The 27,103-nt window shown below is 42.2% G+C and overlaps 2 protein-coding genes across 2 annotated transcripts in view; both read left to right on the forward strand.

Annotated features, from left to right (window-relative positions):
* Positions 1–3,955: 3,955 nt before the first annotated feature.
* On the forward strand, positions 3,956–7,327 carry si:dkey-1h24.6 (T-cell-specific surface glycoprotein CD28 homolog). Its single transcript, XM_051702581.1, has 4 exons — positions 3,956–4,489; positions 5,553–5,882; positions 6,196–6,314; positions 6,921–7,327. The coding sequence occupies exons 1-4, from the start codon at positions 4,396–4,398 to the stop codon at positions 7,047–7,049; spliced, it is 672 nt and encodes a 223-aa protein (XP_051558541.1). The 5' UTR covers positions 3,956–4,395; the 3' UTR covers positions 7,050–7,327.
* Positions 7,328–11,055: 3,728 nt separating this feature from the next.
* The window catches only part of cckbra (cholecystokinin B receptor a), a 69,465-nt gene continuing 53,417 nt past the window's right edge, over positions 11,056–27,103 (forward strand). The window contains exon 1 of the mRNA XM_051702528.1: positions 11,056–11,732. Coding sequence (XP_051558488.1) covers positions 11,588–11,732 — 145 coding nt within the window. The 5' untranslated portion in view covers positions 11,056–11,587. The remainder of the gene's footprint in view (positions 11,733–27,103) is intronic.

Raw genomic sequence — 27,103 nt, forward strand, 5'->3', positions numbered from 1 at the left:
CGTTCCTTGCGTCCCGTTTCCTGTCCTGCCCAGATTCAGCGCTCGACCAATCAGACGATCATAAGAAGCTGTTTGGATAGCCTCTCTCATGAGCACACCAGCAGGCCGCTACTGGCTCAAGTAGACAACGGGCAGGGCAGCACATGTGCATGAAGCGCTGTATAACAGACAGTTAGAACAATAAAATGCCATCTGTTTTAGGTAGTCACTAAAACGTTCCTAAAAACACAAGCTCTGTCTTTTAAATACCTATTTGTAATTATTATGAGTGAAAGTTATGAAAAAATATAATATTGTATTAATAATTTTAGATTTGTTTTCTTAGGATACATGTGATAAAGGCACATAAATAATTCAAGCCTATTGAAATTGTGATGACTAACAAGCAGCACACTAAGTAAAGAATGAATGAATGCATGAGGTAAAGTTTGGTGACGTTCTCCCCCCAGAGGGCAAAACCCTAACTGCCACAGTTAGCATTTTACTGTAATCTATTCATTTTTCAACGTATTTTTTTTTTTTTTTTTTACATCAATACCGTGTTTGATGCACAAGAAACATATGACATTTAAAAAAATCATAGTTTAAGTGATAAAAAACATGAAGGAAAGACACTTTAAAACTCATTTTCAAGCTAATTTGCTTTGACATTCTCTGCATCACTGAAATGTTAAAGATATATGTAAAATATGTTTATATCTTGTGATTTTGAATGCACACTAGTATACATCTGAATTTGCAGTGCTTGTATTTAATAGTTGTTCAGTCAGAGTGATGAGTGTCTGTCATGTGTCTGTAGAGTGTTCTACTTAACATTAAATCAAACAATGTGTACATACAGTACTGTGCAAAAGTTTTAGGCACTTGTGAAAAATGTTGCATAGTGAGGATGTCTTCAAAAATAATGCCATAAATAGTTTTCATTTATCAATTAACATCATAAAAAGTCCAGTAAACATAAAAAAGCTAAATCAATATTTGATGTGGCCACCTTTGCCTTTAAAACAGCCCCAGTTCTCCTAGGTACAGCTGGACACAGTTTTTCTTGGTTGCTGGCAGATAGGATGTACCAAGCTTCTTGGAGAATTCACCACAGTTCTTCTATCTATTATAGGCTGTCTCATTTGCTTCTGTCTCTTCATGTAATCCCAGACTGACTCAATGTTCAGTGGGGGGCTCTGTGGGGGCAATGCCATCTCTTGCAGAGCGCCCTGTTCTTCTATTCTAATCTTTTCTATTTGCAAAAGTAATGTTTGGGAGTCTAAAATGTATTTTTCCTATTGACACACTAAAGCTGAAGATATAAATAACCATCTTAAGACAAATGTTTTTGTGAAACATCTTATATGCCTAAGACTTTTGCACAGTACTGTAGGTTCCAAACTATGTTATTGGATATTATAGAGTGGCTTGTTTGTATTTATTTCCTGATTTATTATACCATTTGTGTAAACAGGAGCAAACACGGGCATTCATAATCGTATACATGACGTCTAATTAACATGTTCTTGGGGCAACTTGTATTATGCAAAAATATTGTAATAATGAGGTGATGGGATTTATTTGACCATTTTTTTTAACCTCCCCAAGGGGAGAAAACATAATTATGCTGATGTACAGAGGACATCCATGTCTTTATTGCAAAAGAAAGTTATGCTTTTTTCTTTTCTTAAGATGTTTGTTTACAAGGAACATTTGAAAATAAATCGAATTATATCTAATATAATGATATTTTTATTAAATAAAAATTCATATAATAAGCACTCACCCAATGCTTCCATAAAACGTGCTGAATAATTATGTCAAACATTTTTAAAAACAAAGGAGAGAGAGAGTTTTTATGGGTAACCACCAAATATTTGTTATCTTTGAAAAGCCCATAATGCTCTCTTAAACCTATGACAACTGTGGCATGTACTGTATAGTCTAACATAAATAAGCAAATAAATAAATAAATAAGAAATACAATTTATCCTACAGAGGACAGACTGAATTGCTGTTTCTCAGTAGAAAGAGAAAGGTTTTATGCCTTTTTAACCTGTACAGTGTGACTCTTCAAGTAAGATAACAGTAATAGCAAAGCTACAGTATTTGGCCTATATTATTTAAAATAAATATTCATGTTTTCTTTATTCATTAATTTTTTATGATTACAAATGTGGCTTTTTTTATAGCAAGCCAAAGAACTGAGGGATCAATCTTGCGAATTCCCAGTGTCCTTTTAAAACAGTTATTACACACACACACGCATGTTGGTGCGACTATCCTTATGAGGACTCTCCATAGATAAAATTATTTTTATACTGTACAAACTATAGATTCTATCCTCTAACCCTAACCCTAACCCTCACAAAAAAAAAAAAAAAAAAAACTTTCTGCATTTTTTCATTTTCAAAAAAACATAGTTTAATATGTTTTATAAGCTATTTGAATTATGGGGACGTTTATGAAATGTCCTCATAAACCACATTTATAGCATAATACCCTTGTAATTACCAGTTTGTAACCTAAAACAATTTCCTCATAAACCACCAAAACCAACTCTACAATACAATAATGTTATATGATTTGGTACAATGGGGCTAAATGCCCCCCAATGGTAAAAGACCTATTGCATATAATTTTCTCCTAAAACATTAAATGGCAGAAATAACCATTACGGCACCTTCCTAAATCCCTGTTGCACTGCAGAATTTTTTTTTTGACATTACTGGAAGGAATGGATTTGTGGCAATAGACATGCAGAGTGGGCACAGTTTGACTGCTGGAAAATGCAATATTCATTTGTGAAATAGGCATGTACTAATACTGTAGCACTCAAATGTACACTGTTGATTTTCTACAAACAGAATTAATCAGAAATTGTTATAATATTTTTGAAATATTATAAAATGCCAAAGTGATTGAAATACATGTAAATTGAGACATCCTTGGCCAATGTTTGCCAAGTTTTTGACCTTTTTATTTAAAAAAATATATATATGTACATTTAAATAAAATATAAAATATAGCATTTTCTCCCCTATTATTATATACTTTGGTATGGCAATAAAACAGGTTTTGGTTAAGGGGCTCTTTAGTGCTGTTGTACACTAATCAAAAATGTATTACATTCTGAATGGTTTTCCATACGAGTCAAAAATTACCCGAAGGACAAAAGGAAGGTTAATATGGTAAAATCTGTTTACAGTAATATGACATTAATAGAATATTATTCTGATGTTCCCATACCTTTTTTTTAGAATCATGTATGCATGAATGGGAGGCTCATCAGTGATCATGTTTTGTGGTTCACACAGGAAGTAGATTTTAGGGGGTGCAAGTGCATGTAGGGGTCTGAAACCAGTTGCTGTAATAATCTAAATATAAAGACAGCCACAAAACCTCAGTATCTACATGTGTCCTCGCGAATAATATAAGAGGAAACTTCATTGATTTAACTCTTTTTTTCCATCAGAAGTAGAGCACACAGAAATTATATGTCAGCACCGTGGGTTGGAGCCGGTTTCAGTGTTCTGTGAACCATCTGCCACAAAGATTGCACAGTGCAGTGCACTGACGTGCACCCCGTTTTAGATTAAAAACAGGAAACATGAAGAGTTACTAAATCAGCGTAAATGCATTTTCCTCTCTACCACGGGTGTAAGACCATGAGTCACTGACAGTAAAAATTCACTTTTTATGCACCTTTTCACATATTTTTTTCCAATTAAGTGTCTGTTAGTTTCTGGCATTTTAACATTAAAGAGTCCTCTCAGCTGCTGCTTTCTTTTTTCTCCTCTCTCCCTCTTTCTCTTTCTCTCTGTCTCTTTCATTTTCTGCCTCTGTTGCTCTTAAGTACAGACCCACAGTCACCCAAAATAACCCCAGTTTCAATTCCCCCAAACAGACAGTAATCTAGAAAGCCCCTTTGGGTCTCCTTTACTATCTCCCCCAAGCGAGGAAACACCAGCTATGATGCCAGGAGAATCTGTACTAAACACATACTATATGAAACCATAACATGCAAAAAACATCAACCACAAAGTGTGCAAGGAGAGAATGGAAACTTCCTGTTTGACTTGTGAGGATGTTTCTGTTCGTCTGTTACACTGAAGGCAGTGCATCCATTCAACGGGGAAAGGGGTTATAATCCATAAATTATTGTCACAATTAGTGCCTTATCCTTATTTTCTTGTAGTTTTGGAGATTGTTTTTCTTAACTAACAGCGTGTTTAACAGCTCGTTGCACATTTATGTCACTTTGATGAAGGCAGAGTTTTAGTTTCTTTTTGAGACACATAGGCAAATAGTACAGCTCAATATAAAGGTGCAGTATACTTTCAAAAGTGTGCCAAAACGCAAGACAGTGGATCTGCCATTTTCAGCAGCACCTCCATTGTGTGAAGACTGAGAATGCAACAGATGGAGATTTTCAGGAGATCTGTGACCATCTTCAGTCTCTGTCTCTTCCATAGTACACTAACTGAAACACAGAGCATGTGCAAAGGTAAGATCAAAGTCTTAATTCTTGTGATCTTGTGATTTTTGCAACTTTAAACATGTAATATTGTGGCCAACCAAAAGGTTCAAATATAATGTTATGTTAGAAACAATGGCTCTTTAAACACAGCATTGTTTATAACTTTCAACACTCTGTCACTAATACTGGAAACACACTTTCACATGTAGCCCCCACTCGCATTTGTGAAAAATAGCATATTGGTGCCAGTGTTTGAATTCTAAGTCTCTGAATGCCCAAATAATCTCTAACCTATTGAAGGAGGCTTGGGCAACTGAAATTTTGTTGCATCAGACTAATTTGAAATCCGATTTCCCACTCCAATTTAAATGGTGAAACTAGAAAAGACAGTATTTAATTAAATGTTTTAATAAAAAATGTTCAGTTACAAAAATAGTCAGAAATTGTCATATTTTACCTTTCAGTGGAGTAAGCATGTTGTCTATAGACAATTTGCAACAATTTCGTACTGTTCGTGTCACTGACATTCTGACAGTATAAAATAGCAATGCTGTGAGTTAATCATTCTGCATCAGGTTGATTCAGTCTTTCCTTTCCTTTTTTATTATATATTGCTCAAAGCAATTCATTCAAGGCTATTTTGTCTCTGTGATTTGTCCACTCTCACAATGTGTGATGAAAGATTTGAGAAATTTTTGAAAAGACCCCTTAGAACTGGGTTTCGATTTTAATGTTTGGAAAGAAATCCTTACTCAATGGCATAGCTATTTTATTATTATTATGATTTAGTTTATGATTTACAATATGTCTTCATAGGCTATTCTTGGTTTGTTGGGTAAATTTGACAAAAAGTTTAGTGAAGAACTGAGTGGACAAAAGCATAATTAATGTTCAGATGATATCTTAAGTGACATGTGGTTGCTACAAACTTGATTGCAGAACATTTTTCTGAACCCTGAGAGAAACATTTTGTCAGCAGTCAGTGGTTCTGAAAAGAAGAAGCCTGAAAACTGTGCATAAATCAGCCCTGACAATATTAATTGAGTATTGGGACATTTTTCCTAATAGTCATGTCTCCTCTTCACTGTAGGCAATCTCCCACTGGTTAAGCATGTGGCAGTAAACGGCAATGCTACTGTGTCTTGCCCCATACTCAGTGCACCGGAAATGGACTTCAAATTATTCAAGGGCTCAGTTATGGTCACCTCCAGGCATATCAACACACAAAGCCCACCTGTCAACCCAGAGGGAAATGTCCCTGCCCATTTCAGTGTTAATTTGACAGATAACAGTACCAGCTTCATCCTACTCAGTGTGACAATGAATACCACAGCCCTGTACACCTGTGAGGCAGTGATAATCTATCCTCCTCCGTTCGTGAAAGTTGACGAGATGCCACAGACTATTGTGTTTGTTAAAGGTATGTACAACAGGGTTAAAGGACTGGAAAGACATGTTGAATTGAATTGGCCATGTGATTGGCATTTTGTTCTTTAAATACAAAGACTTTACGATTGTGCATGGGTTAATGAACAAACTTCATTCAAAGTATGAATCTTTGAAATAAAATTAAACATTATATAACAATATACCCACAAACCCACAAAGTGTTTTATATCACTGCTTTGATAGCAGAAGGATGTTACATATCCAGAAGCCATGATCTGTATAAAAGTATCACATTTCAAATTACGTTTGTGTGTGTGTGTGTGTGTGTGTGTGTGTGTCAACAGAGAGTCCACGTAAGCAGCATCCTCTCTGTCAACATGCCAATCACCTGGTTCTATGGGTAGTGCTTGGAGGCATGACCACGTATGGGTTGGTAATGACTTGCATTGTCCTCATGCTCCGGGTGAATACTTAAGTTTTCATTTATATAAATGGTCATTCACCACAGTATGTTTCACTAACTGAAGTCAATCCATTTATTTTTGATGCCATCATTTGGATAGAGAAAAAAATAAATAAATAAATAAAAACAATCATATAATAATGTACTTTCAGGCTATGACTAACATGATCACATATGCTTTCATTGCTAGTTAGATGGCAGTGGTGTGACAGTATTTTTAGTAATGACACTGATTATCACAATATGAGCTATTCACTTCTTATTAATAATCAGTGCTTTTATCACTGCAGTATAATTAGTAACACTTCACAAGGTTCTTTTTATTTTAAAAATAATTAAGTATATGTTGAAATTAACAATAAATGCTATATTAGTATTGTTCATTGTAAGTTCATGTTAACTAACATTAGGTTAATAACATGTAGTTTACTGTCACCGTAAAATTTGCTGTTTTGAATTTATGTATAATTTGGCTACAGATTTTTAAATGTTACCTGAAAAGTGGTTGCTTATTTGTACTAAGCTTTTCTGATGTTATTGATATTGTAGTGGGTGGGTGACTTTGTTTTCTTTTTTTTCTTTTTCTTTTCCATACCTGCTGCTCAGATCAAGTTGAGTCAAATGGACACTCCCTGTTATGGCATCAAAAACATGAAGTTCAAAGAATGCAGACGGAGATGGCAGGGGGTTCAACACCCAACCCGACAGGGTTTTTACATAGACACTGTAGCATGAAACTGCCTGGTAACATATAACGAACCCTGATCAAAACAACAACAAAACTAACAACAAATCAGAAAACCATGTTCAAAATAGGAGACTGCTTTGGTGGCATCCAGAGATAAGAAAAATACATCAGTATTTTTTCCAAAGTTTTATCATTACATTTTACTAACTTTATAATTTCATGTAACCAATCAATTGTTTTTTTTTTGTTTTTTTGTTGTTGTTTTTTTTTACCTAGCTGGTGTTTGTTTTTAATCTAAATTTGAAAATAAAAATAATAAACACAACAATTCCTTCCCGCTTCTCCCTGTGTGCACACTATATATATATATACATATATATATATTTTTTAATTCTCATTATAATTAAAAACTAACTATAACCCACAACCAACCCCACCTCTAAAATAAAACCTTTTGTATAATAATACTTATAATGATAATAATAATAATAATCCTATGTAGGGCCACGGAGGTTGCTGGAGCCTATCCCATCTTCCTTGGGCCAAAGGTAGGGAAACACACTGAACAGGTGGCAATTCCATCAGAGGGCTAACACACACAGATAGTCACATTCACACTCTCACTTACAGCCAAATTAGAGTTTCCAGTTAACCTAACCTGCATGTTTTTGGACTGTGGGGGAAACCAAAGCACCAGGAAGAAACCCACACCAGCACGGGAAGACCATGAAAACTCCACAGCAATAATAATAATGATAATGATAATAATAATAATAATAATAATAATAATAATAATAATAATAATTATTATTATTATTATTATTTACCCTTACAAACAATTACCATGGTAATTATAGTTGCTACCAAAATACCATAACTATATATAGTCAATGTTACTACTCTAAAACCATTATAAATTACTACAACATCTCTTTCAAACATTTCCCTAACCAACTCCTTAAAGGTGCAGTATGTTACACAGTTATGATTGTTTTACTACAAACTTTGAGACTGCATATTACATTTGACTCTCCAGTGCTGGAACAGGGCTAAAACAAAGTGTGGATATAGGTCTGACAATGCGAGACTTTAGTTTGAAGTAACCACTTTTCTTTGCATGATACATTGACTGCATTTATACGATAGCCTATGTCTTGCTAGCCGGCTTTATCAATAGCTGTTAGCTAAATTTGCTGGATGGTGACAGTAGCTGTTTATAAAATAGACTGTACATTATAAATATGTTGACACTATTCAGTACTGCTGTCATTTTGATATATCGATGCGCTATTGTTTTATAATAATAGAATGTATATATTTTCTGTATAACCAAGTTACGTTACACTAATGAATGGAGCTTTTTGCATTATCTTGAACATTGTCTAGCATTCATTTAATGTATTATTGTAGTTTACCTTGCTAAATAATTACAGATTAACATTGACATTAACCTGACTTTTAGTATAAAGAGAAGATCATTGAAATTATTTGAATTTTTTTTTTTTTTGTGGTTTTTTTTTGTGTAGGAGTCGGTGTTGTGCTGGGAGCCAGACGTTTGCTGGATTCCATCTCTAAGATAATATTACCTAGTGTTAAAGACTGTCTGTTGACACTGGTGAATAGCGGAAGAAAAGCTACTGTCTGAGGCAAGGATCTCGGGAGCGCGCATAAACGTCACATCCTTTAGATTTTCCTGGCAAAAGCGACCCGCTCCCATCGCATGAAAATCAGTCTACAGGCTTTAATAGGCAAACTAGGAAGTCCGGGAAGGGCTCATTTTTTAAGTTGCGTTACAGCTAATCATAATTTTTATTGACTAAATCTAAACCACACCCTAACCATAAAGATTTATTTCTTTATTTATATTTTACATTTTTATTTATCCACTTTAATTATTACTTTTCCAATCTGAAGAGGCAGAATGTTCACAAAGAGATTTTTTGTTGTTGTCAGATTTAGCTCACTTGTGAGGACAATTTTGTCTCAACTTTTGTCTATTGTTTATTGTCATTTCTCTTCTGCAGGGCAGGGGAGAAAATGAAGCACAGTGTCTCCTGAACCACAGTGCAGAAACATAAACGTACTACATATCTTACAAAACCAGCAATTGCCATACATGTCATACATGACCAGTAGACATAGGTATAAGTACACATAACAATAGAACTATTCACAGCAACAATAATTACATACAATTTACAATTAGGGGTTATGTACAGTAAGCTAAATATATGGGTGAGTGGTACAGCTTACTCTTAGGAATACTGTAGTGCAATTTGCCTGTATGCAAGTGTTGCAGTGAGGTAGGCTATACATGGTAAGATAACAGCAAGCTATTCTCTTAGTTCAAAAGACTGGCGCAGGCCAAAACAACGTGTAGGCCTACTTACGTACATATGAATTGTGGAAGATATATATATATATGAGTGTATATACAGTATATACACTCACTGAGCACTTTATCAGAACACTATGGTCCTAATGGTCCTAACACTATGACCCTGCACTCTGACCCCAGCTTACCTGGGATATGTGAAAAAAATAATTTCACTGTATATGTGCAAAATGTATAATGTGTGATAAATAAATACAATTATTAATTATTATTAAATTATTAATAAAGTGACCGATGTGGTCTTCTGCTGTTGTAGCCCATCCGCCTCAAGGTTTGTCATGTTGTGCATTCTGTGATGCTATTCTACTTAAATTGTACAGAGCGGTTATCTGAGTTACCGTAGCCTTTCTGTCAGCTCAACCATTCTGGCTGTTCTCCGTTGACCTCTCTCATCAACAAGGCATTGTTGTGTGTGAAAATCCCAGGAGATCAGCAGTTACAGAAATACTTAAACCAGCCCGTCGGGCACCAAAAATCATGCCAATGTCAAAATCACTGAGATCACATTTTCCCCCCATTCTGATGGTTAATGTGAACATTAACTGAAGCTCCTGAGCAGTATCAACATGATTTTATGCGTTGCACTGCTGCTACATGATTGGCTGATCAGATAATCACATGAATAAGTAGGTACAGGTGTTCCTAATAAAGTGCTCAGTGAGTGTATATGGCAAAAGAAGAGTTCATCTGATGTTCATCTAATGAAAGCTCTGTGGTTAAGACTATACTTATGAGAAAAAACACAAAGGCTGAACCTCTGACTTAAAGAATAGTCCACCCAAAAATGAACATTTTCTCATCACTTACTCACCCTCATGCCATCCCAGATGTGTAGACTTTCTTTCTTCTGCAGAACACAAATGGAGATTTTTAGAAGAATATATCATCAAATCTGTAGGTCCATATAATGCAAGTTAATTGTGACCAGCATTTTGAAGCACCAAAAAGCACATAAAGGCAGCATAAAAGTAACCCATAAGACTCCAGTGGTTTAATCCATGTCATCTGAAGCGATCTAATCAATTTTGGGTGAGAACAGACCAAAATGTAACTCCTTTTACACTGTATATTTAGCCATTGCAGTCTTAAGGCACAATCATGATTTCAAGCTCGATTACACTTCCTATAGTGTTTCGTTCTTCCTAGTGCTCTGTTCTCACCCAAAACCAACTGGATTGGTTCAGAAGACATGGATTAAACAACTGTAGTTTTATGGATCAATTTTATGCTGCCTTTATGTGCTTTTTGGAGCTTTAACATTTTGGTCACCATTCACTTGCATTATATGGACCTACAGAGCTAAGATATTCTTCTAAGAATCTACCTTTGTGTTATGCAGAAGAAAGAAAGTCATATTGTTTATTATTTATTTAAAGGCACAATTTACAATCATGTTTTTAATTACTATTATGACTCGAATACATTACTATATTACAGCTTTTTCTGTTAAAGTATAATTTTCTGTAAGGCTGCTTTGAAATTATGTGTGTTGTGAAAAGCACTATACAAATAAAAATGACTTGACACATCTGAAGTGGCATGAGGGTGAATAAATGATGAGAGAATTTTAAATTTTGTGTGAACTTTTTCTTTAACCCATATTCTTGAGGAGGCAGCTGTTAAGATGTGATGTTTTCTGTTTGATGCACGTACGCCAATTAAAGTCATTCCTTCTTTCTCGTTTATTTTCATAAAACAATAACATTAGATATCCACTAGAGGGCGACATGGGACCTTACAACAATCCATTAGCCGTTTTTTTTTTTTTTTTTTAGACGCAACGTGCCTTCCTCCTGTGATAGTCTGTTACCGTTGTCATTCTCCCTTCCTTTATATAAACACCCCCACCCTCTGCGCTAACACTTTTAAAGAACAGTGTACCCACGCTGCACGTTCATCAGAGCTACAGTGCGCTTTCTACTGATAACCACACACAGTGCTAGCGCGAGGAACTACGTGAGATTAGTTACTGCATTCTCACACAGACGCCCTTGCAGATGCAGGCAATGAGTGCACAGAATATTTCGGCGCTTAGCGTAGTGTAAGCTTCAAGTATGGATAATTAATGGCACAATTTTTTCAATTAACTTTAAATGTAATAGCGTTGATATATAATTTAATATACTGACTCAGTAACTTACACTCTGACTAGTGTTCGCCGGTCGGCATGAATATTTGGATTTACAGAAAATGAATGAAACTCAGATCCCGTTGTGGGAATGCATAAGAACTCCTGTCAATTCCAACATGAACAGCTCTGCAGTAAGCGTAGAAGTTAACGCCACCTGTAGCAATGCGTCAATAATTCAGAAATTCCAACCAACACGACCAAAAGGTGAGGACAAACCAATGCATGTCAACGTTTGTTTCATTTTATTGTAATGGTATTTCTGTTGCGTATTTTTTTTAGTGATATTTAACATGTAAAGATTTAAATTCGTTAACAATGCACTGTTAAATAATTTAGTCACACATCTTAATAGTCTTAATAATGGGATAAACAACGTGCAAGACATGATGTATGCTGAAACCTATTACTTTTTTGATTGTAATAATCTCTACGTTTTTGTCCGATACAAATAATTGAAATTACTAAAAAAAGAAATAAATAAAATACAATAAAAAAAGAAAGAAAAGAAAAGAAAAAAGGAAGAAGCAGAAGAAGAAGAAGAAGAAGAAAAAATACATTAATAAATCCCTGAATAAAACAGCGTACTTAACTATTAATTATGAAATCAGTAGTAACCAAAACCAATATTGCACAAAAGAAAGAAAGAAAGAAAGAAAGAAAGAAAAAAGATTCAGTTCAAAGCTAAAGGGCATCTCAGCTTAACTCCTTTCTGCTGATACATCTTTCAGGATGGTTTTGGATGTTGTGCTTTTTCTGTAAAACAAAACCTTGGTTTTTATATTTATTTTCTTTTTAACAGTGCAACAATATTTTATATAATTAGGATGTTAAATATTAATAATTACCAGTCCAGAGCAGTCATATAAAGGCTAGTGAGACCTTTCCCCACAGTAATAATGGTTGCTATGCCCATTTTAAACTACACTGTTTTGTTAGGTACCTAACCTAAAAACATGCTTCAAGTGGTAGCCTACATCTAAATTAATGTCTAAGTCAAAAATATTACTTAACATGGCTGAATCAACCTGACTACGTTAGGTTGCACCAACAAAACACATTTTTAATGGTTAGATTGAGTTGGAATAGATGCTTAATGTAAACATTGCAGGTTACCACTTTTAACAGTGTGTCCTTTTGTATGTCTCTATCAATTTGTGCAAGATTGTGAATCAGGGTGACCTTTCAGGGTGGTATGATTGTCAGTCTAGTGGCAGATTACACAGCCTGTAAGAATTCCTTCAGGCTACAAAAAGGGCTAATAATTTCCCCAAGAATATCTGTAGAAATAAAATATGAGAATCCTCACTATATTGTGAATATTGGCATGATTTAAGGGCATTGTCCGGCACGACACACAAATCAGTGATATACACAGTAAATAGGTGAACAGGTGTTTGGTGTCATAACTGTTGCTATATTGTGTAGGCCTATTTTAGCACAGCTGGAACGCTTTTATTAACAATCAGCATTCAGGACCGGAACTACTTACTATAGATATATTAAAAAAAAAATAAAACAAATTGATGAATATGAAACCTCCTAGTTGTGAATGAATTCCATTTGATTTCATTCTTATGTGCAAGCACCCCAGCAGGTTCTTATCTCTGGTTATTAAACTGCAATATTACAGCATTTCAGTCATCATTGTGATGATTTATAGATCCACACATTAGTGACTCACTTATTCAGGTGGTTCTGCTCTGCTAAAGAGTGATGAGATCCTAAAGTCACCTAAACTCACAGTGTAAATCACAAAGAACGATGGCATACACTTGGTAAGGACCTTAGATGGGGAGCGAATTCATGTGAAGAAAAAAAAAAAGCATTCTAGGAATTCATGGATTGACACATCTTGAAACGTTGACTCAGTGGTTTAGAGGAAAACAAGCTGATGCTTTACCAAATAAAACTGCAACTGTGCCAAAAGCACTAAGTAAAGAAGAAAAACAAAAGCTTTCTCATATCATTCATAACAGGTATTTATTGTCCCAGACTTTCAACAATGCATATTGAAGCAAAAAGTAATTCAATAAAGTACATTAATGTTATGGTTTAATGCTCAAACTGTATATCTGTTTTTAGCACTGAAATTGAATAGACACTCTTAAAATTAGACTTTGGCACTGTGCCTAAATTAAAATGGCTTTAATTTTTAATTAGCATCAGATTAGAGCTAATCCTTTTAACCAGTCTAATTATGTGAAATTCGAAAAATCACAGACTTGCCCACTTGCATTTACTGTCCAGCTTTCCATCCATTTTCTATAGTCGCTTATCCTCTATAAGGTAGAGGGTAGTGCTGGAGCCTATCCCAGCTGTCTCGGGCCGAAGGTGGGAAAACACCCTCGACAGGTGGCCAGTCCATCACAGGGCTAACAAACACAGACAAACTCATTCACACTCTCACTCACACCTACAGGCAATTTTAGTGTCTGCAATTCACTTGACCTGCATGTCTTTGGAATGTGGGGGAAACCGGAGCACCAGGAAACCCACGCCAACATGTGAAGAACATTGCATTTACTAATTTCAATTCATTTATTTAATTCATAATTCTTAGGCATTGCTATTTAGGCATTATCTACAGGCATTGCTTGTACCAGAGTTATGAATAGGTCATTCATAACTCTGGTACAAGCAATGCCTGTAGGTAATATATTTGCATTTAAGTAGAACTTATAGAGAAAGCAGTTGAAATTACCATGAATCATACTATATAACTATGAGACAAATCAGTTTTGTTGCAAATCAGAACTTTCTTATACACCAAATAATTGTTTTTTTATAACATGGATCAATTTATTTTTTCCAAATTAAGAATTTCAATTATAGCACCCTTTTTCCTTAGTTCATTGTGACTTATCTACATGGTAGTTCCCATTTAATGTGTTCTGAGGTCTAATTTATTCTGTAATGAAGGAGGAGCCTCAGTAGGTAGGTAGTGTTCCTGTAAGAATAGGTATTGACAAATGAACAGAGCAACTGTCAGGGCAGGTCAGTGAATGAATGAATGAATGTTACATTTATATAGTGCTTTTCTGACATTACACTCAAAGTGCTTTACACAGTGAACAGGGGACTGCATCCACCTGGATGATGCGACGGCAGCCATAGTGTGCCAGTACGCTCACCACACACCAGCTATTGGTGGAGAGAGAGGTCAGGGGAAAAAGAAAGGCAAGGAGCTGTCACAACAGTAAAATCATAACACTACACTTGCACTGACACCAAACACTAACAGCATGAGCAATACGCTGTGCTATTGGGATAACAATGTTGTAAGTGTTGTGGTGCTGACACTGACTGTACTGTGAAAGGAGACAGCCACAACTTCCGGGAAATACCTTCCTGAGATTTACAGTACTTTCATTTTTCAGTATGTTTTTTATTCAAAGCCAAGTATGGAAAACATCCTGGTTACTTGCGTAACCTCCTTTCACTGATGGAGGGAACGAGACGTGTCAATGTAGTGACACTAGGGGTCACTCTTGGGAGCCCGAGACACCTCTGGTCTTTGATAAAAGGCCAATGAAAATTGGCAAGTGGTATTTGCATGCCACTCCCCTGGACATATGGGTATAAAAGGAGCTGGTATGCAACCACTCATTCAGGTTTTATGCTGAGGAGCCGAGACAAGGTCTGGCCATTTCAGCAGGTAGTTCAGCGTTGTGGCAGGAGGGACACAACATCTCGTTCCCTCCATCAGAGAACGGAGGTTACGCAAGTAACCAGGACATTCCCTATCTGTCACTCACTCGACGTTGTGTCGATGTAGTGACACTAGGGGTCCCTATACGAAACGCCGCAATTGGATGAACTGTGTTACGTGAACTGGTGGTGTGTGACGGGCAGACCACTGTGTGCCTCGTAGCCAGCACACCAGGCCGACACGTAACCTCCCCCAACATAGTTATGAGTGTCGAACGGCCCTTTGGGGACAAGTCGACTACCCAAAATATAGAGACAGACTAACCCAGTCGTGGCCTCTTTTCCCCTTCTTTTTTTCCACTCCCTAAAAAAGAAGGGGGATTATCTGACTGGGCCGCCAGGTCTAGTTGGGGGGTGTCCCTCCCAAGGGGAGGACACCGCGGGTACCACACCTCGCCAAAAGAGAGGGGGGGATATTTAAGTGGAAAAATACGTCTTGCTGACCATGTGGAGAGTCTCATGGTAGATCCTACCCAACGGGGAGGAGTTACTACAAACATGGAGACTGTGGCAGTGGGGGCTCTGCCCAAAGAAGACGTAGTTTGCCAACAGGGAAACGAATTAGTGGAAGATATACATCACATGGGGTTACCTTACAGGGAACCGCCACATGCAGAGCACCTACCCCAGAACATACATCTGGCCGGCTATCCCGGGCTTATCCGCTTGTATTACATGCCACTACCTGAGATGAAACCGGTTCCACCTGGAGGTCGTAGAACCTTGCAAAGGTGTTAGGTGTTGCCCAGCCTGCTGCTCTGCAAATGTCTGTTAGAGAGGCACCTCTGGCCAGGGCCCAGGAGGCCGCTACACCCCTGGTAGAATGGGCTCGTAGCTCGTAGTCCTGGGTGTGAGATGCCATAGCTATGGTGTCAATAAGCCAGTAGGCGATCCTCTGCTTGGAGACAGCGCTCCCTTTCCGCTGTGCACCAAAGCAGACAAAGAGCTGCTCAGAGAACCTAAAGCTCTGTGTGTGATCCAAATAGATGCGTAAAGCACGCACCGGACACAGTAATGACAGGGCTGGGTCTGCCTCCTCCTGGGGCAGCGCTTGCAGGTTCACCACCTGGTCCCTAAAAGGGGTCGTGGGAACCTTGGGCACATAGCCTGGTCGGGGTCTCAAGATCATGTGAGAGTAGCCCAGACCGAACTCCAGGCATGTTTCGCTGACAGAGAACGCTTGCAGGTCTCCTACCCTCTTGATGGAAGTGAGCACAGTCAGGAGGGCAGTCTTCAAGGAGAGTGCCTTAAGCTCAGCTGACTGCTAAGGCTCAAAGGGGGCTCTCTGTAGACCCTGAAGAACTACAGAGAGGTCCCATGAGGGAACGAGGTGCGGTCTGGAGGGGTTCAGCCTCCTGGCGCCTCTCAGGAACCTGATGATCAGGTAGTGCTTCCCTAAGGACTTACTGTCCACTGTGTCGTGGTGTGCTGCTATAGCAGCAATGTACACCTTCAAGGTGGAAGGGGATAGCCGCCCTTCCAACCTCTCCTGCAGGAAGGAAAGCACCGATCCAACTGCGCATCTTTGGGGGTCTTCCCGTCGGGAAGTACACCACTTAGTGAACAGATGCCACTTAAAGGCATACAGGCGCCTCGTAGAGGGGGCTCTAGCCTGAGTGATCGTGTCTACCACCGCGGGTAGTAGACTCCCGTCCAAGGGCCAGACATGGAGATTCTGGAGGTCTGGTCGCGGGTACCAGATGGTGCCCCGTCCCTGAGAAAGAAGGTCCTTCCTCAGGGGAATTTGCCGGGGGGGCTGTCGTGAGGAGCATGAGGTCCGAGAACCACGTTCTGGGTGGGCCAGTAGGGTACTACCAGGACGACCTGCTCCTCGTCCTCCCTGACCTTGCACAGAGTCTGGGGGAAACGCATATTTGCGTAGGCCAGGAGGCCAGCTGTGTACCTGTGCATCTATGCCGAGGGGTGCTTTGGTCAGGGCATACCAGAGCGGACAGTGGGAGGATTCTTGGGAGGCGAACAGGTCTACCTGTGTCTGTCTGAATCGACTCCAAATCAGCTGGACCACCTGAGGGTGGAGTCTCCATTCTCCCCTGAGGGTAACCTGCCGTGACAGTGCGTCCGCTGTAGTGTAGAGGTCGCCCGGGATGTGAGTGGCTCGCAGCGACTTGAAGTGCTGCTGACTCCAGAGGAGGAGATGGCGGGCGTGTTGTGACACACAACGAGAGCGCAGACCGCCTTGGCGGTTGACATATGCTACCGTTGCCGTGTTGTCTATCAGAACTAACAAGAGCTTGCCCTGGATCAACGGCCGGAACCTCCGCAGGGCAAGCGGAATTGCCAACAACTCAAGGCAGTTGATGTGCCAATGCAGTCACGGGCCCGTCCATAAGCCGGCGGCTGTGTGCCCGTTGCAAACAGCGCCCCAGCCCGTTTTGGACCCGTCTGTCGTGACCACGATGCGCCTGGAGACATGCTCTAGGGGAACACCTGCCCATAGAAACGAGAGGTCGGTCCAAGGGCTGAAAAGACGGTGACAGACTGGCGTGATGACCATGCGATGTGTCCCGTGGCACCATGCCCATCTCGGGACTCGAGTCTGAAGCCAGTGCTGAAGCGGTCTCATATGCATTAACCCGCGCGGGGTGGCCACTGCTGAGGATGCCATGTGCCCCAGGAGCTTCTGAAAGAGTTTCAGTGGAACCGCTGTTTTCTGTTTGAATGCCTTCAAACAGGCCAGCATCGACTGTGCGCGCTCGTTTGTGAGGCGCGCTGTCAAGGAGACTGAGTCCAACTCCAAACCGAGGAAAGAGATGCTCTGAACCGGGAGGAGCTTGCTCTTTTCCCAGTTGACCCGAAGCCCTAATCGGCTGAGGTGTGAGAGCACCAAGTCCCTGTGTGCACACAACATGTCCCGAGAGTGAGCTAGAATTAGCCAATCGTCGAGATAGTTGAGAATGCGAATTTTGTCCTTCACCAAGGTGAAGTGGATACCGCTGAACCTGGGCGGATGCCTGGCAAACTGAATCGCGTGGCCGAGTCGGATGGTCCAGACCAGCCATCGCGATGGATTGGAAATTGCAAGCCACGCATCCATGCTCCGTGCAAGGGGGACCAAAGGGACAATCTCGTCGGACGTACCGGTGGGTGGGGCCTCGCGGCGGGGCGGAGCTCGAGGTGCCACACCATGTCGTGGCCATGCTGAGTTCAGGGATATCGAAGTACTTACCTGGCTCCTTGTGACCACCCCCGGAACAGCCTAGGACGGGGGAGGAAGAGGCCTGTCCTCGTGACCCATGGAGACTGTCACATCGGGGGCAGATTTGTGCCACAGCTGGGTGCTCTGGGGCGGGAAGACCGCCGCTGGAGCACCAAACCTGCCAAATAGAGTGGTGGATGGTGGTCGTGATGATGGCCGTGCACACCGGATACATGACCCAGGGAACAAGGAAACCGCTCTTGCTGAACTCTTGAGTACTGCAGCCACTTGGGCATGCAGTGCAATTAAATGCAAAGGTAACAAAAAGATTCTCCCGGCCCTCGACCAGGGGATGGAGTGGTCTGCTTACCAGCTCCAGAGCAGCGGGTTTCATCGTCCTTGGGTCGCCCATCTCAGGGGCGCTTTGAAGCCTTTCATGGGTTCTTGGTGGCCGCGAGACGGGTGGCATCTGCTTCCTGCGGTGATCTCCACGCCGGGGCCGCGCCGAAGGGGCGGGCTGCGGCGCAGCCGGCGCAGTCACCGCAGGGGGACACCCTTGGCGATGAGCAGATGGGGTAGGGGATCTTGAGCCACGCCAGGGCAGGATATGCCAGATAGCCTCCATCTGCTGCTTCACTGTTGAGAACTGCTGGGCAAAGTCCTCAACGGTCGCTGAATAGGCCAGCCTGGGAGATGGGGGGAGGTCGGTCGCCGAGCGCAGTTCCTGCATCAATCCCAGGGCAGAACTACCCTCGTGCTGTTCCTTTAGTGCCTTGGCGGACTTGCAGGAGAGCCATGGCGTGCAGGGCGGAGGCGGCTTGTCCAGCGGCACCGTAGGCCTTGGCCGTCAGAGACGATGTAAACCTACAAGCCTTGGACGGGAGCTTTGAGCACCCGCGGCAGGTGGCGGCCCTCCGTGGGCATAGGTGCACCGCGAGCGCCTTTATCCACCAGGGAGATTGCCAAATAACCCTTTGCCACCCCACCATCAAGGGTAGTGAGGGCGAGGAAGCTGAAAGATCGGGTCCGGGCAGTAAAAAGTGCCTCCCACGACCTTGTCAGCTCCTTGTGCACTTCCGGGCGCGAGCCCAGGAACCAATCATCGAGCCACGAGGGTTCAGGGGAGAGTGGAGGGTTCCACTCTTGCCCGATGCTCGCGGCTGCCCAGGAAAGTATGTCATCATCTCCGCGTCAGCCTGTGACTGGGCGACCGCACCCGAAGGGAGGAGCCCAGCTGAGGCTTCCGCGTCCGACTGGATGAGCCCGCTCTCCGATGCTGCGCTCGAGAGCTCATCACTTTCGCGGGCTCCGAATAAGAATAACTCGTCCCATTGGGGTCCCCAAATCACCCCCCAGTGCTAGCCACGCTGGCCTCGTACCCGTGGGGTGGCTTGCTTTCTTACGAAGACAAGCCGCGACTGCATCATTGCCACGGACATGTTCTCGCAATGAGTACATGACCCATCCACGAATGCTGTCTCCGCGTGAGCAGTGCCCAGACACGAAAGACAGTGATGGTGACCGTCAGAAGGCAAGAGATAACGAGTGCAACCAGGAATAACACACAAAGGAAAGGCATCTTTAAAAAGACATTCCATGTGTGCCGCTCTTTTAGAGAAATATACTCTTTTAGAAAGATATACTCTTATTTCTGCCGAAGCGCCCAGGGGCATTCTCTGCAGTGCACCAGTGCAGAGGAAGGAGAAGCTGCTGAAATGCGCCATCAGATCCAGCAGAGGTGAATGAACAGTCGTGGGAATTCAGCTCAGTGAGCATGACCGTTCGGCTCCGAAGAGAAAATCTGAATGAGTGGTTGCATACCAGCTTCTTTTATACCCGTATGTCCGGGGGAGTGGCATGCAAATACCACTCGCCAATTTTTATAAAAGACCAGAGGTGTCTCGGGCTCCCAAGAGTGACCCCTAGTGTCACTACATCGACACTATGTCGAGTGAGTGACAGATAGGGAAAGTAATATAAAGTCCCATTTGTTTATGCCTAGAGACAAAGAGCAGTGTTTATGAATTATGTTATGAAACGGCAGGAAAGGAGGGAGTAAATAGCAGACTTATGTAAATTGATCCCCACAAATTTTTATTAGGTGCTGTCAAAAAAGATTAATAATTTAGTTTGCTCTGCAAATATTTCTGTTGTTCATAAAATTTTAAGGGTCAAAATTCTTTTATGAATCTAAGAGAGTGGTACACATTGAGGCATATGTAGAATGGAGATTCCACAATGAAAAAACTATGTTAGTTGACATCATTTGTTTCTAGGAAATCACATTTACTTGTTTCACAAAATAATTTAACAACTACTTCTAAACCAAACAATCATGACATCATTCTGAAGCCCCAAAACTGGAGTTATAATGGCAAAAAGCATTCTAAGATAAAAAAGTAGCCCAAACATACCCTTTCTATGCTCTGTGTGCTGAGCTGACTGGTTTGTGCTTATAAACCGCATCTTTCAGATGACTAAATAAACACCAGAATACTTAGTGAGCAGGTCAAGTCATGACATTTTTATTTGTATAGTGTTTTTCACAACACACATCGTTTCAAAGCAGCTTTACAAAAAAAATATATGCTGTAACAGAAAATTATGTTGTAATGTCTGTAATGTCTTAAAGTCCTCATTGAGCAGTTTAAATGAAAACGTGATAGAAAATCATGCTTTAAAAATGATTTGTCTTCAGGCTCCCATTGAGGAAGCCAAAGACGACTGTGGCAAGTAACCCAAAACTCCATAAGATGTTAGTTAAAGGAGAGAAAAAAAAAGCTTGGGAGAAACCAGGCTCAGCTGGAGGAGCCAGTTCCCCTCTGTCTATACAGCATTAATGTAATGCCAATATTAGTTATCTATGTGTAGTACAAGTCATTTATTAATTGAGTAAACTGAGTAGATGTTGGTGGGCAATGTTTAAAACTATAGGATATTGACTGAATTGTAAGATAAATGATGAAGTGCCCTATTTTAAGAGTGCTGTTGCTAAGTGCAGTACTATGCGATACATCATACGTGCAAAGTCAGTGGGCAAAATGTGATCTCGTCAGGATTTGGATGTAGGCTCCATTAAAAAATAGAGTATGTATGTATTATTAATCATATTGATCAATTGACACTCAAATCATAGCTAGTATTAACAGTGATTTTATCTGCCTTCCAGGTTAGGCTGTGGATTTCACTTCTACCAGTTTCTTTATCAGTGGAAAATGGAAATACAATCAAAGTAACGAAGTGGTCAAAAAAATCCTATTTAACCACCTCCCTTATAATCTAAACATTTAACCGTATCCAACTTCTTCAACCTGCCTCTTTTGCAGTGATTTAAACATCACTCTATGACAACAGGTGGAAAAATATGAATACAAATTAGATAATAAATACAATTATAAATATAAACATAATAGTAATAATAATTGTAAAATAAACCATGACCTCTAGAAAGTTAAACACAAATCTCATACATTTTTGTTTCATAAAATGGTTAAAACAGTGATTGTCTGGGACATGATTTTATGCTCAACTATATTTTTATAGTTTGGAGTTTGGACAAGAACTTTATTACCACCGGCTGATGGAATCTCCAAACTGCAAATGCAGGACTGAGTTTAGACTTTGCACTGAGAATAGAGGTGCCCCTGAAAAGTTTTAGAACAATTACATATTTCTTAGAAAATTCGCAAATTGTGCTTTGTGCCACTTCATTTATATACAACACACTCACAGTTTGCGAGGATACACCTACGGATACTGCAAACACTCCCACCTACGCCCACTTGGGCTGGCATGTAAATTGCACTTAGAATTAGCACTCTCATGAAAATTGGATAAGATGTTGTATGCGGTTGTTGCGTCTAGTGTGTCATGGAAATAGAGCCCTAAGTGTCTTTGAAAGCCATCCCGAATTGACTGTGAAAGTGCACATAGATGCAGTGTCCTTTTTTTTTTTTGGCTGATGAAGGCTTTAGTTGGAATTAATGTATTTTCTTTGTATTCCATTTTAAAAGAGTGTAGTCCATCCTATGACCAAGATGATGCAAGAAGAGTCAAGTCAAGTCATTTGTTTACCGCTTTTCACAACACACATAATTTCAGTGAGGTTTGCCTCGCAGTCTGGCTGAAAGCTTGTGACAGTTCATTTCTGATGAAGTCTATTCTAAGTCTGAGATGCAGGCAGTGGCCAGTTAAATATCCCTTGTTGTATGGTTGGAGTTTGCAGCAATTCATCCTTTGTGAAGTCCATCAAAATAGATTGAAGTGATGCAGACAGTGACCATCGAAGCGCCCCTCACTGTCGCTCAGCGACAACTAGTGGTCGGAGTCGAACATCGGGCTAGACTGGAGCTGTATCTGGCAGGCTCTGGTAACCTCGGAATATGTATCCTGAGGATGAGAAAGGGAAACAGTAAGAATAATATTAGCATAGATGCCATTCACTTTAAAGCAGAGTTATAGAATATGAGAAGTGTTTCTGGTTCTGTTCAGATTACTTAAATCATTAAGAGCCTAATGAAGTGTTTTTCTTTCTTTTTTTTTCTGTATTATTTTAATAATAATCAGTCAACAACATCAGAATGAAATGTGGAATAATGTGAAATTTAGCATTATGGTAAGGTTGATTTAAAACTAAAATGAGTTTTTTTTCTTTGACTATGTTTGTCAAGTTCTAAATAAAAAGAATATTATATAAGAGCAAGTAGTTTTCATTTATAAATTGACTGAATTATACAAAAATAGTCAATACAGTATGTTTATTTAAAGGGGTCATGACATACTATTTTTTTATTTGTATTTTTATTATCTTTCCTGAGGTCCACTTGGAATGTTAATAAAGTTTTTTTGTTGTTGCACCAAACAGCCATAATTTAGTCATATATAATAATTTTCCACCCTGTCCCTGGCCCTTTGTCTGAAATGCTCAGTTTTAAGCTACCTGGCCCTTTAAGACTTCAATGTAAACGTCCATTGTTGTGATTGGCTAACATCATGCAGCCCTTCCAGTACAGGCATATTTTAAATTTCAGAGTTAACAGATAACATACACCCAACACATTTCATATAAATGTATCAAACTGTTAACTGAAGAAGCACCATAAATTATAAAACAGTCATGACATATGAAATATTCATGAATAAAATTTGTTACTTACAGTTTTTCGTCCAATAGTCAAATTTTAACTGTCTTTCAATAACAGTTCCCTATCTGTCACTCACTCGACCTCTGGTCTTTCATAAAAGGCCAATGAAAATTGGCGAGTGGTATTTGCATGCCACTTCCCCGGACATACGGGTATAAAAGGAGCTGGTATGCAACCACTCATTCAGATTTTCTCTTCGGAGCCAAACGGTCATGCTCACTGAGCTGAATTCTACTGTTCATTCACCTCTGCTGGATCTGACGGTGCATTTCAGGGGCTTCTCCCTCCTCTGCACTGGTGCACTGCAGAGAACGCTCTTGGGCGCTTCGGCAGAAAACAAAGAGAGTATATTTTCTGATAGAGCCTTTTCCTCTAAAAGAGTATATTTCTCTAAAAGAGCGGCACACACAGAACGTCTTTTTAAAGACGTGTCTTTTTAAAGATGCCTTTTCGATTGTGTGTTATTCCTGGTTGCGGTCGTTATCTCTCAACTTCGGATGGTCATGATCGCTGCCTTTCGTGTCTGGGCGCGACCCATATGGAGGCAGCGTTTGTGGATGGTTCATGTTCTCATTGCTCCCCCCCTCGGGGACGATTGCCCAGTCACAGGCTGATGCCAAAATCCTGACATATTTTCCCGGGCGGCCGCGAGCATCGGGTTAGAGTGGAACCCTCCGCTCCCCTGAACCCTCGCAGCTTGATGATTGGTTCCTGGGCTCGCGGCGCCGCTCAAAGCAGCCATGCCCCACTCCAGTGCCTTTCTTCCCGGAAGTACACGAGGAGCTGACGAAATCGTGGGAGGCACCTTTTACTGCCCGGCCGATTCTGCAGTTCCCCCGCTCTCACTATCCTCGATGGTGGGGCGGCCAGGGGCTATACGGCGATTCCCCCGGTGGATAAGGCGCTTGCGGTGCACCTATGCCCGCAGAGTGCCGCCACATGGTGCGGATGCCCTAAGCTCCCGTCCAAGCCCTGTAGGCTCACGTCATCCCTGACGGCTAAAGCCTACAGTGCTGCTGGACAAGCTGCCTCTGCCCTGCACGCCATGGCTCTCCTGCAGGTCCACCAAGCCAAGGCGTTGAAAGAACTGCACGAGGGTAGTTCTGCCCCAGTTTTGATGCAGGAACTGCGCTTGGCGACCGACCTTGCTCTCCGAGTGACGAAGGTCACGGCGCGGTCTCTCGGGCGGACGATGGCCACATTAGTGGTCCAGGAGCGCCACCTTTGGCTCAACCTGGTCGAGATGGGTGAGGCCAACAAGACACGGTTTCTTGCTGCCCCCATTTCCCAGGCTGGCCTATTCAGCGACACCATTGAGGACTTTGCCCAGCAGTTCTCAGCGGTGAAGCAGCAGACGGAGGCTATCCAGCACATCCTGCCCCGGCGCGGCTCAAGATTCCGCACCCTGTCTGCTCGTCGCCAACGGCATCCCCCTGCGGTGACTGCATCGGCTCCGCCACAGCCCGCCCCTTCAGCCCGGCCCCGGCGTGGAGCCCACCGCAGGAAGCAGACGCCACCCGTCTCACAGTCGGCGCCTAAGAACCCACGGAGGTTGTCAAAGCATCCCTGAGATGGGGAGACCCAAAGACGAAGGAACTCACTCACCTGGAGCTGGTAAGAAGACCACTCCATCCCCCGGTGGAGGACCGGGTGGAAAATGTTTTGTTGACTTTTTGTTTGATTTCACCAGTTCAGTTCAGCAAAAGAGCGGCTTCCTTCCTCCCTGGGTCACATACCCGGTGCACACGGACATCATCACGATTACCGTCCACAGGTTTTTTCTTTCAGGATTGGCGCTCCAGCGGTGGCCTTTCCACCCTTGAGCACCCAGCTGTGGCACACAGCCGCCCCCGCTGTGGCAATCTCCACGGGTTACGAGGACAGGCCTCTTCCTCCCCCGTCCCAGGCTGTTCCAGGGGTTGTCACAAGGAGCCAGGTAAGTGCTTCAATGTCCCTAGACTCAGCACGGCCATGACGTGGTGTGGCACCTAGAGCTCCGCCCCGCCGTGAGGCCCCACCTGCCGGTACTTCCACCGACGTTGTCCCCTTAGTCCCCCTGCGCAGAACTTGGATGCGTGGCTTGCGCTTTCCAATCCATCACGATGGCTGATCTGGACTGTCTGACTTGGCTACGTGATTCAGTTTGCCAAGCGCCCACCCAGGTTCAGCGGTATTCACTTCACCTTGATCAAGAACGAAAACGCTGCTACCTTGCACACGGAGATCGCTACCCTCCTACGGAAGGGCGCGATAGAACCTGTCCCTCCAGCCGAGATGAAGAAGGGGTTTTAAAGCACCTACTTCATTGTACGGAAAAAAGGGGGTGGGTTGCTGCCAATCTTGGACCTGAGAGTACTGAACCGGGCCTTACACAGACTCCCGTTCAAGATGCTGATGCAAAAACGCATTCTGTCGAGCTTCAGGCATCAAGATTGGTTCGCGGCGGTAGACCTGAAGGACGCGTACTTCCACGTCTCGATCCTTCCTCGACACAGACCCTTCCTGCGGTTTGCATTTGAGGGTCAGGCGTATCAGTACAAAGTCCTCCCTTTCGGCCTGTCCCTGTCTCCTGGCGTCTTCACAAAGGTCGCAGAGGCTACCCTTGCCCTGTTAAGGGAGGTGGGCATTCGCATTCTCAACTATCTCGATGACTGGCTAATCCTAGCTCACACTCGAGACATGTTGTGCGCACACAGGGACTTGGTGCTTTCACACCTCAGCCGACTAGGGCTTCGGGTCAACTGGTTACCATCAGGGGAAAATGGAGACTCCACCCAAAGGTGGTCCAGCTGATTTGGAGTCGATTCGGACGGGCACAGGTGGACCTGTTCGCCTCCCAAGAATCCTCCCACTGCCCGCTCTGGTACGCCCTCACCGAGGCTTCCCTCAGCATAGGCATGCTGGCACACAGCTGGCCCCCTGGCCTGCGCAAATATGCATTTCCCCAGTGAGCCTACTTGCACAGACCCTGTGCAAGGTCAGGGAGGACGAGGAGCAGGTCATCCTGGTAGCACCCTACTGGCCCACCCAGAGGTGGTTCTCGGACCTCACGCTCCTCGCAACAGCCCCTCTGGTGAATTCCCCTGAGGAAGGACCTTCTTTCTCAGGGACGGGGCACCCGCGACCAGACCTCTGGAATCTCCATGTCTGGCCCCTGGACGGGACATGGAAGACCTTAGCGGTCTACCACCTGTGGTGGTAGACATGATCACTCAGGCTAGGTCCCCCTCTACGAGACGCCTGTATGCCTTTAAGTGGTGTCTGTTCGCTAAGTGGTGTTCTTCCCGACGGGAAGACCCCCAGAGATGCGCAGTCAAATCAGTGCTTTCCTTCCTGGAGGAGAGGTTGGAAGGGAGGCTGTCCCCTTCCACCTTGAAGGTGTACATGGCCGCCATAGCAGCACACCACGACGCAGTCGACGGTAAGTCCTAAGGGAAGCACAACCTGATCATCAGGTTCCTAAGAGGCGCCAGTAGGCTGAATCCCTCCAGAACGTGCCTCGTCTCCCCTGGGATCTCTCTGTAGTTCTTCAGGGTCTACAGAGAGCCCCCTTTGAGCCTTTGCAG

The sequence above is a fragment of the Myxocyprinus asiaticus genome, chromosome 7 (assembly GCF_019703515.2).
Source record: "Myxocyprinus asiaticus isolate MX2 ecotype Aquarium Trade chromosome 7, UBuf_Myxa_2, whole genome shotgun sequence".
In the NCBI taxonomy this organism is placed as follows: Eukaryota; Metazoa; Chordata; class Actinopteri; order Cypriniformes; family Catostomidae; genus Myxocyprinus; species Myxocyprinus asiaticus.

Bases quoted from the DNA above. Each gene is read 5' to 3' on its own strand.
- si:dkey-1h24.6 (XM_051702581.1), top strand. From the start codon at position 4,396: ATGCAACAGATGGAGATTTTCAGGAGATCTGTGACCATCTTCAGTCTC. The intron at 5,883-6,195 runs GTATGTACAACA...GTGTGTCAACAG, and splicing joins GACTATTGTGTTTGTTAAAG to AGAGTCCACGTAAGCAGCAT. The intron at 6,315-6,920 runs GTGAATACTTAA...CCTGCTGCTCAG, and splicing joins GCATTGTCCTCATGCTCCGG to ATCAAGTTGAGTCAAATGGA.